The 13,510-nt window shown below is 40.7% G+C and overlaps 1 protein-coding gene across 1 annotated transcript in view; it reads left to right on the top strand.

Annotated features, from left to right (window-relative positions):
* The window catches only part of atp1a3a (ATPase Na+/K+ transporting subunit alpha 3a), a 34,714-nt gene extending 21,595 nt beyond the window's left edge, over positions 1 to 13,119 (top strand). The window contains exons 10-23 of the mRNA XM_023262146.3: positions 1,111 to 1,309; positions 1,738 to 1,982; positions 4,696 to 4,888; positions 5,041 to 5,216; positions 5,525 to 5,661; positions 6,234 to 6,384; positions 6,500 to 6,668; positions 6,900 to 7,054; positions 8,624 to 8,747; positions 8,893 to 9,038; positions 9,324 to 9,454; positions 10,716 to 10,817; positions 11,119 to 11,210; positions 11,596 to 13,119. Of these exons, the coding sequence (XP_023117914.1) occupies positions 1,111 to 1,309; positions 1,738 to 1,982; positions 4,696 to 4,888; positions 5,041 to 5,216; positions 5,525 to 5,661; positions 6,234 to 6,384; positions 6,500 to 6,668; positions 6,900 to 7,054; positions 8,624 to 8,747; positions 8,893 to 9,038; positions 9,324 to 9,454; positions 10,716 to 10,817; positions 11,119 to 11,210; positions 11,596 to 11,624 (2,049 nt within the window). The 3' untranslated portion in view covers positions 11,625 to 13,119. The remainder of the gene's footprint in view (positions 1 to 1,110; positions 1,310 to 1,737; positions 1,983 to 4,695; positions 4,889 to 5,040; positions 5,217 to 5,524; positions 5,662 to 6,233; positions 6,385 to 6,499; positions 6,669 to 6,899; positions 7,055 to 8,623; positions 8,748 to 8,892; positions 9,039 to 9,323; positions 9,455 to 10,715; positions 10,818 to 11,118; positions 11,211 to 11,595) is intronic.
* Positions 13,120 to 13,510: the final 391 nt, after the last annotated feature.

Genomic DNA, 13,510 nt, shown 5'->3' on the forward strand with positions numbered 1-13,510 from the left:
TTAAGGACTATTTTTCTACCCAAACAGCTTTCGCTGACATTGAAAGTAGTTGTATCTGCAGTTTGTTTTAGCCTAAAATGAGACACTGTATTGCAGATTGTGTGGTTAAGAAAGTTATGTTACAGTAGATAACAGATTATACTTAAACTGGTGTTATCACTAAATGTCAGTTGTACCCATGTCTGACTGTGTGCTTTCTGTAGAGTTTTTTGTGCAAATGTGTTTCATTTTGTGTGTTGTGTACAGTGATTTGGCTGGTGTTGTGTTCTGTTTTCTGTGCTTTTGTGTTTTCTATGCAGTCTGATGTTGCTGTATGTTTGTGTGCATCTTTGTTTGTATGTGTGTATTGTTGTGCTTTAACACTCTCTCGGTGTCAGTATCTGTTTCTGTGGTGAAGGTGCTGTGTTGTCTCTTCATCTCTCTCTTTCTCCCTATGCAGCCCATGTGTTTGTCTCTCTCCATCTTCCTCTTTGTATGTCTCCTTCTCTCTTTTCCAGGCCAGTCGCGGTGCTGTCTGCAATGACAACGGCTAGCTAATGTAATGACATTAGGCCACTGAGTAGTTAGCCCCTTGAACTGAATTCGGCCTGCTCTGCTTGGCCATGGCTAGTTCTGTTTGGCCCATTGGTCTTGCCGTACTTGGCATGATAACATAATTGCACCGCTGCTCTGCTGCACTGCTTCACTCGTTCATGCCTCATGTTCTCTCTGCATCGCTTGTTGGGCTGTGTTCTTATTTCTGAGATGTGTTTTTAAGTTTAGTGCATTTTGCTATATAGAGGGATATTTGTAGCGTAGGATGAATGTCTCCAGGCATCTGGATGCTTTAGCTCTTAGGTTTGGTTAAGTGTTTCAGGTACAGTATTGGCAGAAGTTAGTTTAGTGCCTGGAGATGCTCATCTGTGCTGTTAATCTACCATGTAGATACTAATCCTTATTCATCTCTCTCCCTTTCATTTGTTTGTGTCTCTTCTTTCCTTTGGTCTTTTTCAATCAACAACTTTTCCCCTCTGGTTTCCATCTGTCTTTCTGTCCTTACTGTTGTGCCTTCCCTTTACTTTTCCTATTTCTTCCTTTGCGTTTGTCTTTCTTGCCACGTTTGTCTTCCAGGTGTGTTTGACACTGACTGCTAAGCGAATGGCTCGTAAGAACTGCCTGGTAAAGAACTTGGAGGCTGTGGAAACTCTGGGCTCCACCTCCACCATCTGCTCAGACAAGACGGGCACGCTGACCCAGAACAGGATGACCGTGGCCCACATGTGGTTCGACAATCAGATCCATGAGGCTGACACGACTGAAGACCAGTCTGGTGAGACTTTCGTGCATTAAATCACCGTCTTCATGCAATCATTACTAAGACTGTTATGACCTTTATTTCTCAAGGCTGTGCCAATTACTCGGCAGCATCCCAAAGAAACGAGCACTAAATGTGTATAAATTTATTACTTTAGCTATTCGTCTTTCATTAGTCTTCCGTTGTGCTTTGAGATTTAACCAGCAGTCAAATCAAGCTAAAAGATGTAAAGTAGACTTCTGAATACCTTTCAGTTACATTGCTCAAAACCTTAGGCTAACTGCATTTTAATGAATGGAACGGAAGATGATATGTCATGATTTCATTTTACCTTTTGTCTGCATCCTGGTAGTTTCTGGTTCATAAAATTGTAAAGAAGTTTAGCCAACCTCACAGGGATACAGTAGGCCAATTGTCAAGGAATTTCCCTTTTTCCCCTATAGGCTCCTCCTTCGACAAGAGCTCCACAACATGGGTGTCTTTGGCTCGCATCGCTGCTCTGTGCAACCGTGCTGTATTCAAGGCAGGACAGGAATCTTTGCCCATCCTTAAGCGTGAGGTAGCTGGTGACGCCTCCGAGTCAGCGCTGCTGAAGTGTATTGAGTTGTCTTGTGGCGCCGTCAAAAGCATGAGGGACAAGAATAAGAAGGTGGCTGAGATCCCGTTTAACTCCACCAACAAGTATCAGGTAAGGGACTCTTTACTTTAGTGCACATGATAACAAACAGAATCTATCAGTTTCTTATTAACACAAACCAAAATCCCTGCATACTACCATAGGTACTAATCAAAACAAAGCTCTAACCTCTCCAATAACAAAAGAAGAGCTAGACAAGGCCATCAGTAGACTGAAGACTAATAAAAGCCCTGGGAGTGATGGATACCCAAATGAGTGGTATAAAATCTTCAAGCAGGAGGTCTCCTCTCTATTGTTAGAGTCTTTTAACTGGTCACTCAAACGCGCTGAAATCCCCCCTTCCTGGAATGAAGCGGTCATATCTGTAATCCCCAAGGAAGGTAGAAATAAAGAGAACTGTGAGTCGTACCGACCGATCTCTGTCCTTAATGTCGATTACAAATTATTTACTTCGATAATTTCTAGAAGATTGGAACATTTACTGCCAGAGCTAATAGATGAAGACCAGACAGGTTTCATAAAAGGCCGACAAACCCAAGATAACATTAGAAGGACAATACAACTAATAGATACAATCAATAAACAAAAAACAAGTGCAGTCTTAATCAGCCTTGACGCAGAGAAGGCCTTTGATCGTGTCAGCTGGCCCTTTCTTTTCTCTGTGTTGGAGAGGATGGGCTTCAGCAGTCAATTCATTAAATGTATCCAAACCCTCTATAATGAGCCAACTGCCAGAATTAAGATCAACGGCACCTTAACAGATAATTTTACACTTTATAGAGGCACCCGGCAGGGATGTTGTCTGAGCCCCACCCTATTTGCTCTCTTCATAGAGCCACTGGCCCAGGAAATTAGACAGAATGATGAACTCAAAGGAATTACAATAGCACAAGAAGAACATAAAATAGGATTATTTGCTGACGATATTGTCACATACTTAAAGAACCCAGACTCAACATTTCCCAAACTTCTGTCAGTCCTAGATAATTTTGGCCAGAAATCTGGGTACAAACTTAATATAAATAAAACACAGGTCCTGTGCGTGAACTACACACCGAGCAGCTCCATCAGACAGAAATATAAATTAAAATGGGATTTGGGAAATATAAAATATCTTGGAGTCTTTATTACACAAGACCTGAATAAGCTCTATGAGATAAATTACCATAAAATCAACAACAACATACAGAAAGACCTGTCAAAGTGGTTATCAATAACTTCAGATTTTAGCTCAAGAATTGAGGCAATAAAGCTGAATATACTGCCTAGACTGTTGTACCTATTCCTCTCTCTACCGGTTCGGATCCCAGACTCTCAATTTACATCGTGGGATAAGCAGATATCACGATTCATTTGGGAAGGCAAAAGACCCAGAGTCAAATTCAAAACACTCCAACTGGAGAAACTAAACGGAGGCCTTGCGTTACCCAACTTAAGAGAATACTTTCACGCTGCTCAGTTGAAATACGTAGCATGTTGGTGTTCTCCAGAATATTATGCTAAATGGAAGAATATAGAGTTCACCCAGAGCAAAAGTCTACCTCAGACCAGGTTAGGAGAAAAACGCTACAGACACCAGGAAGACGACAACTTCACTGTTTCTGAAACACTAAAAACATGGACAGATATAGTTAGAAAATATAAACTTGAAGGAGACTGTAGGTTATTGCTATGGCCTTCGCAGACAACTCTTTTCAGACCAGGACAAATTGACAAAACCTTTACAACATGGACAGATAGAGGTATTACAGCCATATGCACACTGACAGAAGGTAACATTTTTAAATCATTTGAAAGGGTTAAAAACGAATTTGAACTAGAAAACAAAGACTTGTTTCGTTTCTTACAACTAAGACACTTCTTTAATACACAGGTAAAAACTGTTTTATCACCAGAGAGCAATGTGCTGGTTAAAACGATGACGGATGCTTATAAGGAAATGCCCTCCAAAGCTGTCTCTAAACTATACACATGTCTACAGAAATGTAACGGTAACACTTCACTGTATATAAAATCTAAATGGGAAAGTGAATTACAGACCAAGATTTCAGAGTGTGATTGGAGTCTAATATGTAAAACACAACACAGCTCTACGAGCTCCAAACGCTGGAGAGAGTTTGGCTGGAAAAATCTGACACGTTTCTTTGTCACGCCTCAAATTAAAAGCAAACAGACTGGATTACAACAAAAATGTTGGAGACAATGTGGAAGCTATAACGCCAATCACAGTCATATTTTCTGGTCATGTGCCAAATTACAATCCTTCTGGGATGACAGTATTGGACTTTTGGAGGACATTCTAAATTATAAGGTTCCCAGGGACCCACGAGTTCTGTATCTGGGATTGCTCCCAGAAGGAGTTGTTATGAAAGAAGATAGGTACCTCCTCAAAATAATGATTGTTGCCTATAAGAAGGCCATTACAAGAAACTGGTTGAAAAGTGATGCTCCACAAACAGGACACTGGATGGACATTATGGAGGAGATCTATGCGATGGAGAAAATGACCTTTCACCTGCGAATCAAAGCAGGTGACTTTACACAAAACTGGAGAAAATGGACATTATTCAAAGACAAAGACAATGCTCACTCAACTAAATGAGAATTTGTATGCCCCCTCTTGTACTATTTTATTTTATTTTATGTTATGTACGGTTTTTGTCCCCGTTGTTTATATATTTGAAAAATAACAAAATAAAGAGTTTAAAAAAAAAAAAAAATCCCTGCATACTAAATAGTATTAATTTGTCATTCTGCCTCTCAGCTCTCAATTCACGAAAGTGAGGATGAAAATGACAACCGCTACCTGCTGGTAATGAAGGGAGCCCCAGAGAGGATCCTGGACCGCTGCTCCACCATCATGGTGCAGGGCAAGGAGCAGCCAATGGACGATGAGATGAAAGAGGCTTTCCAGAACGCCTACCTGGAACTGGGAGGACTGGGAGAGAGAGTGCTGGGTAAGGACGACCGGAAAATAGTGATTATTAGCAAAATCATGATAGAATTAGAGGTCCATGATACAGTTTTAGGATACTCTGTTTCCTTTTGTGTCTTGTTGAACCATTCTGTTACATTTCCTCCATTCTCCCTCCTTTTCCAATTTGTTCAGGTTTCTGCCACCTGTTTATGCCAGAGGACAAATACCCCAAAGGTTTTGCCTTCGATACAGATGATGTCAACTTTCAGACCGACAACCTTTGCTTTGTGGGCCTCATGTCCATGATTGACCCTCCCCGTGCTGCCGTGCCCGACGCTGTGGGCAAATGCCGCTCTGCTGGCATCAAGGTGGGCAGCTTTCAGTTCTGACATTTACAGGACCAAAAAAAACCTCAACAATGGATTCACCTGAATCTGAAGGTTGTGGATGACATTTTAGTATTGAAGTGTATTCTTTTTCTGTTTTGTTTCACATTCGGCAACATGTTTGTCTTCTGCTTCAGTCTCTCCTTTTACTTTATTTCTACCTCTGCTTACTAATCCTATTTGTCCTATTCCTCTCCTACCTGTTGTCCTTCTCAATTGTTTCCAGTTTTCTCATTTTTTTTCTTTTTCAACGCCTACCTTTTCTTCACCTTCTTTCTTTTGTCTTTCAGGTTATTATGGTGACTGGTGACCACCCAATCACTGCCAAGGCCATTGCCAAGGGTGTGGGTATCATCTCTGAGGGCAACGAAACAGTTGAAGACATTGCTGCACGTCTGAACATCCCTGTCAGCCAGGTCAACCCCAGGTAAAACACAAATCAACAATTAAAGGTCCAATATGGTGGAGTTTCAATTTTATTGTGTTTTGTGATTGTTTATAACTTGGGAGATGTAAAATAAAAAGATGTTCACTTCTTCCATTGCTAATGCCCACCTGCAACAAGCCTTCCAGCTTTGCAAACCAATGTAAGTATAGTCCAGGTGCTCTGTAACAACTAACTGCCCAGTAAACGTTCAGTTCAAGCGCTGTCAATTGAAGATATAGAGAGAGTTTTCTTCCTGAAGGAGGCAGGAACACCAGCAGCTCATTGTTACCAGAGCAAAACGGCCCCTGTAGACCAGCCCTTAAACTATGGTTCATACAGTCATGTCATGACATGTCAGGACATGTGAGACTTTGATTAGTTTGCTGAAAGGGGCCACAATGTCGGACCTTTAAAGCATTCATGCATATAACCTCATTTGCATAGCTAAAGCAGTAAAGGATATTTGAATTCATCCTTATCAGCTGGGGCTATAAAGACTTCCTATATTACAGTTGTATTTAGGATTTGGTACACAAAATTAAGTGATATGCTTTGTTGTCTTTGTTGTGTAGGGATGCCAAGGCCTGTGTGATTCACGGCACAGATCTGAAAGACCTCTCTCAGGAGCAGATGGACGATATTTTGAGGAACCACACAGAGATTGTCTTTGCCAGAACCTCCCCACAGCAGAAGCTCATCATTGTAGAAGGCTGCCAGAGACAGGTACATTCACTATACATTCACTTACAAGTGCACACAAGTAAATGAATGTTAACAATGTTCAGTTTGTAGCATTTTATGGCCCTGATTTGAGCCTGTTCATCTCGTTTTCTGTCAGGGAGCCATCGTGGCCGTGACAGGTGATGGTGTGAACGACTCTCCTGCTCTGAAAAAGGCTGACATTGGTGTTGCCATGGGAATCTCTGGCTCAGACGTATCCAAGCAGGCTGCAGACATGATCCTGCTAGACGACAACTTTGCCTCCATTGTCACTGGAGTAGAGGAAGGTGAGAGATGCACTAAAGGAGGGAGAAAGGACGACAAAAAAGGGGATTGTGAAGAGGGAGACAGAAGAATAGAGGGATGGTTTGAAGAAAGCTGAGCTAAAATTATTTTTACCTTGAGAATGAACCCTGATGAAAATCACGTGTGCAGTATGTAATTGATGTGAGTTCCTCTTTTGTTCTGCAGTCTGTTATTTAGTTTATTATATTAACGTAACACCTCCGTCCTCCCAGGTCGTCTGATCTTTGACAATCTGAAGAAATCCATTGCCTATACTCTGACCAGCAACATCCCAGAGATCACCCCCTTCCTGTTTTTCATCTTGGTCAACATCCCATTGCCTCTGGGCACCATCACCATCCTCTGCATCGACCTGGGAACTGACATGGTAAGAAAAACAGACACTCATGCACTCATACACTGTGGCATGCAGCTCCAAACAGTTCATGTCCAATCAGGCTGTAAAAATGCAGAAGCTCTTGTGTGAGCTCTCCATTCTTGTCACAGATGTTTGACCTCTCGACATTATCCATCCATTATCTATACACCGCTTAATCCTCACTAGGGTCATGGGGGGGCTGGAGTCTATCCCAGCTGACTCGGGCGAAGGCAGGGGACACCCTAGACAGGTCACCAGTCTGTCGCAGGGCCACATACAGAGACAAACAATCACTCTCACATTCACACCTACGGGCAATTTAGAATAATCAATTAACCTCAGCATATTTTTGGACTGTGGGAGGAAGCCGGAGTACCCGGAGAAAACCCACGCATGCACAGGGAGAACATGCAAACTCCATGCAGAAAGATCCCGGGAAAGCCGGGACGCGAACCAGGGACCTTCTCGCTGCAAGGCGAAAGTGCTAACCACTACGCCACTGTGCAGCCCCTTCTCGACATTAATGGATGTAAAAGAATAAATGACAACAGTACACAAACATGTGCATATCTGTGTCAAGCATTTATTGTAGCTCTACTAACAACTGTTAAGTAAAACTAATATTTGTAGCAAAAACCTGCAACAGAAATCTACAGATTACATAGAAACATTTGGTGTATTTTTGCCAGAATTAAAAGATCTGCACTGTTACTCCTAAAGTCTGTTTCTGTGTATTTATTAAACCCTTCAAATATAAATTATGTGTGTTACAGTTACATATTTAGAAGTTATTTTTCAATTAACATAATCCCTCTTTTCTTTAAAATAGCTCAGATGTAACTTTACACTGTTGTTTCCATCAGCATGTGCAGATCTATGAAGTTCCTGCTTGTCTGTCCAGTCACTTCAGTTTAAACTCACTAGCTCACCTACAACTCTGCTCCAACTCCGTAAAAATGCTCTACACAACACAGGCAAATTTTTAATATTTAAGTAATTCAGCTTTATATTTTTGAACTAGAAACTGGTTCTGAATAATAATACAGAAATTCACACCTTGTAAATTGACAGGATTGGATCTTTAGGTTGAGACTGTCATCAGTGCGCTGCAGTTTGAAGGTGGAAATTATAATAGTTTGCTCATGATGTGTCTTCTGGCATGTAGAAACATGATGAAATGGTAAAAACAAAAGATTTTCACCAGAGAGAGTGTTTAATGAAGCACTGTATGTGAACATCATTGTACACAACAGCACAAAAAATGGAACAGAGGTTAACTTCATGTACATGGCTAAGGATACATAAGAACACTAGGTGGCACTGTGGGGAAGGTATTTAAAAAGCAGCCCTGTCATTCCTCTTGTCTCAGAGTAAATGGATTCAATAAATGGGCCCAGTTATTAACACTAAATGATCATGAAAACACAGTTTAAAAAACAAGTTTTTCTTGCATTAGTATAGTGATAATAATTCTAATAAATGTTTACACCATGTCAAAAGCCAGCTGCACTTATGTGGAGTTTGAAATGAATATTTGCAGTTTATCAACCATGTCTCTTTGTTCTCTCCCTCTTTTAGGTACCAGCTATCTCTCTGGCTTATGAAGCAGCTGAGAGCGACATCATGAAGCGTCAGCCCAGGAACCCACTGAGGGACAAGCTGGTCAATGAGAGGCTCATCAGCATCGCCTATGGACAGATTGGTGAGTACAGTTAGAGTTTACAGTTCACATTACAAGCTGTTAACAATGTGAAAAGAGCCTTAATGATTATTTTGAGTGTTTTGAACTTTTCTTTGTCAGGTAAACCTCATAAATAAATGATCAAACTCTCTTTGTGTCCCTGCAGGTATGATCCAAGCTCTTGGTGGCTTCTTTGCCTATTTTGTCATCATGGCTGAAAATGGTTTCCTGCCATCTGTGCTCGTTGGCATCAGGCTCAACTGGGACGATCGCTCCAACAATGACCTGGAGGACAGCTATGGTCAGCAATGGGTAAGAATGACCTGCTGCAAAACTGATGTTCTTTTCATTCAGTTATATTCACTTGTATAGTAGAACTATGTTTGCATGACTTGATAAATTGTCACTGCTTCTGATAGTTGGTTGTCTGCATTGTAACATTTTCCTCTCGTGGCTCATAAAAAGCTCAGAATATTTCATACACTGCTCATTTCACTGCAACAATCTTTCAGTGAATGAAAGGGCATTTAAACAAAGATTTTTCTGAAAAAACATCCATCATATGTCCTGCTTCACTGTTCCTCTTTCTCTGTACAGACCTATGAGCAGCGTAAGATTGTGGAGTTCACGTGCCACACAGCCTTCTTTGTCAGTATTGTGGTGGTGCAGTGGGCAGATGTCATCATCTGCAAGACCAGACGTAACTCTGTGTTCCAGCAGGGCATGAAGTAAGTACAATATCAAGTGAAAATGAAAATAATTTATCAGAAGCTACACTATAAAGTGATCATGCAGATTGTAAGAGTGAAGGTTGTTTCAGGCTCTAAGGTGTGAAATGCGTCAACAGAACTGGCCTCTTATTTGTTACATAAGTGAACAACTGATATTATACTTCCTGATAAACAAACCCAATGTTTGTTGTTCATCCAACATCAAAAAAAGCTCCCTGATTTTGTAATACACAGAAGTATTTTTACCGGTCTTGTTTGGAATTTGAGACACCTGATGTCTGCTGACTTTTATAACCGGAGCAAATTTTGGCTAATACAGTAACACTGAGTCAGTTAATAGACAATAATACATTGGAAAAAAATGAGGAGGTATGAGTGGATGAGAGGAATTCAGTACATCTACTCAAGTATTGTACATTTATTTGCATTTAATATTTATTTTTCTTCTGCAATCTAAAAATTAATAAAAACTTACTATGTACTACTAGGTACTATTTTCTGAAGAGCAAATACTTTTTTCATACTAAATACTTGTTGCTTACAATATTTCTATACTTTTATGAAGAATATTATGAATGAAGGACATTTATTTCGAATAGAACAATTTTGCGTTGCTGTTTTAGTACGTTTATCTAATTTAAATGTACACAATATTTTTCCAGTTATGTAATTCTTTTTTCTGAAGGACAGAGTCAGTATCAAACTGCTCTGTCAGTTTTTTTTGAAATCTCAAATATCATAGCAACCAGGCATTGTTGGTTATTGCAGTTCCCCACAGCCTCCACTAGATGTCAGTAGAAACCCACATATCCTCACACACCATTAAATTTATAGTGTGTTTGTTTGCTAGTGTCCCTCCCTCCATCTTGTTTGGTCTCTTCTCGGCTGTCCTCTTCCTGCTCTGCTCCGTTCTGCAGGCAGCATTTATAGTCCAGACACACAAACCCAGATAGCGGTGTTGCTACAGCTGTCCTCACATTCTGCCTGCAGGGAGTCACCTTCGAAGCCATTTTTATGACTCCCAACTAGATTGTAGATAAAAACTGATGCGGTTGTGTATTTATTGAAGAGCACAGCAGAACCTGAGAGTCCTAGTTTTGTCACAGACAGCAGACACTTGAATATTTTTCTTAGGTTTCCTCCTCTTCATACCTCTTGTTTCGTCACTATCTTTACATCTACCTTATGCCTACTTTATCCTTGTATGCTGGTTTGTGCTGTAACAGAATCTCTTCTTTCTGTATTTGTTATCTTACAGAAATAAGATTTTGATCTTTGGCCTCTTTGAGGAAACAGCCCTGGCTGCTTTCCTGTCCTACTGCCCTGGTATGGATGTGGCACTACGGATGTACCCACTCAAGTAAGTATAAGCAGCAAAGACCAAAATATCATCACCATTGCTATGATGTTAAATCCTTTAATTTTACTTTGATAGGTAATGTATGGTAGTATATGTAATGCCCTTAAAGTCACGTCAGATTTCTTTGTGTAACCCAACATCACATAAGAAGTCTCAGCAGGTCCATAACACCTAAGAGCAGCCTTCAGTAATGAACTAAAAAGGATTATTTTGTTTTCAGTCAGTACTGTAAGAACTACTGTAAGCTTCAATACCAGCACTAGTCTCACTCTGTCCTTTATTTCTACTTGTTCTCTCTCAGGCCCAGCTGGTGGTTCTGTGCATTCCCATACAGTTTCCTCATCTTTGTTTACGATGAGATCCGAAAACTCATTCTTCGCCGAAACCCTGGAGGTATGATCACACACTCACAAACTAGTGTACTGTTTCAGAATTGTTTCACAATTATTGGTCCACTGATGAACCTCTGCAGTCTGGTACTGCTATAGGAAAAAACAGCAGCTAGCTTGTTTTTAATGCTATAATCAAAAAGTAAGCGGTTTCAATCTTCTTCATTAAACTGCCATATGTGTAGTAAAAACACATTTTTAGTTTAAAAAATATGAGAAATATAGCAATGTTTTTGATTGCATGAAACAAGAAAAAAGGTGGACATTCTGCATGATAACGTGTGATTTATATAAAGTACTTTGCACCAGTGTGAATCACTAAATCCTCTGATGGGCAACTCTTCTCTCCTTCTTGTTCTTTTTCCCTCTTTTCTCTTCTGTCTCTGCAGGCTGGGTGGAAAAAGAGACGTACTATTAAAGTATCAAAGCATCATTTACTTCTTACCCCATCTTCCCCTGAACTCATCCCTTCCTCCTCTATCTTCCCCCTCTCTCTTTCTCTCTCCTTCCTTCCATCCATCTCCTCTCCTCTCCACACACTGAAAAATGTACAAGAAAACAATGTTTACTCCTCCCTCCATCTTCATTTCCTCAAGAAACAAACAAAAAAAAACAAATGCCAAGACGACGAGAAGGACCAACGACAGGAGAGGAGAGGATGGGGGAGGTTTGTAAATCTTCTCCATCCTCTCCGTCCCTCTGTCCCCTTGTTTTCTATCCAAAGTCTCTACAGCACTAGTCTGCCAGTATCACTGTTTGTGCTGATGCTTCTTACTACACTGTTAGCCGTAGCCACTCCTCATACGTGTTCTCGAATTACACCGCTTTGTGGAACCGAATAAAAAATAGAATGATAGGAATCAAGACGAGAACCGATATCACTCTTGCCAAGCAGAACAACGACACGGCAGCTCCCGTCTCGACGCCCAACTGGCAATTTGAGCGGGTGGGTGGCGTCATTTTTGTCGTCTCTGCTTTTTTTGTTGTTTTTTTTTTTTCTCCTGCCAGAGGAAAAGCCACCCGAATCCAGCTTCTTAATCACTGCCATTTCCTGCCCTTTGCCCACTTCTTTCCCTTCTCTCTCGTCTTTTCTCTCTATTTCTATTGACTCACTGCCAATCTTCTATTGCTATCCTCTCTCCCTCCTCCTCCTCTCCTGCCAATAAAGAATCTCACCATAAAACCAAACCACTCACTCACTCACGCCCTCAACTGGGTGGAAAAAAAGGTCACTTCTTCGGACTCCTTCCCTCCTTTTTCGTGTCCCTCTCTCCCTCTTTCCCTCACTCCTGTGTTTTTTTCTGCTTGTGTTATTGTTGTTTTCTAATAGAGTGTTTTTTAAAAAACAAAATTGTTCGTAAAATGTTTTTTCTTTGTTTTTTAAGTTCGGAGTGGGTCTGAGAGCTGCTTGTTTTCATTCGGACATGACAAAGCACACCGTCTCCCCCCTCTCTCACTCTCTCTCTGTCTCTCTCTCAGTCCTCCTCTACTGCCTCCCCCTTTTCTCCTCACCCTGCCTGTCTGTCTGCCCCCGTTTGTCTGTTTGTGAACACCGTGCAAGCCCTCCGTCCTTGTAAACTTTAGCCCGCCTTCACTACCCACCTCCTCCTACTCTACCGTCCCTCCTGCCTCCCTTTGACCCCACCCAACCTCACTCCTGTAAAAAAAAAAAAGCAATCTTTCTGTGTCCTCGGAAAAAGAGATTTCTCTCCAATTTCATTATTTAAATCTGTGGAAATATGGAATAAGGCAGTGTACCTTAACTTGCGAAACAGCAGCAAAAAAAAAAAGAAAACAAGAAAATGAAATAAAATAGAAGGATCTCTCTTTTTCAGATTGGTCTCTCGAGTTTGTTTTTGTGTGGAGTTTTGTCAGAAAATGGAAATAAATGCTGTGACCAACTCTTACTTATAGCAGTAGTGTCAAGTCATCTGTTTTCTAACCTTCAGAGTGTCACAAAGTCAAGGAATATGTTACAGTACATATCTGTAGTATACTTCTGTTGCTTTTCCAGCCTGTGGTACATAATAATAATAATAATAATAATAATAATATAATGACAGTATAAGTGCCTTTCAGTCAGTGTAATTTGGTAGAAATCCTGTGGTACCAGTTTGTGAAAAGTCATTGGATGAAGACGAAAAAAGCAGGATTCAAGAAACCCGGTCCCAGCTGGAATATACTGGTCCATAGTGGGAAATCAGACTTCAATAGACTTAACAGGTATCCAGTTACTATTTTTAATACATTACCGTGAAGCAAATAATCTCATCACAAGATTCATTCAGGTAGCTGTTCTGGAGC

This window comes from Amphiprion ocellaris, chromosome 15 (genome assembly GCF_022539595.1).
Source record: "Amphiprion ocellaris isolate individual 3 ecotype Okinawa chromosome 15, ASM2253959v1, whole genome shotgun sequence".
NCBI classification, from domain to species: Eukaryota; Metazoa; Chordata; class Actinopteri; family Pomacentridae; genus Amphiprion; species Amphiprion ocellaris.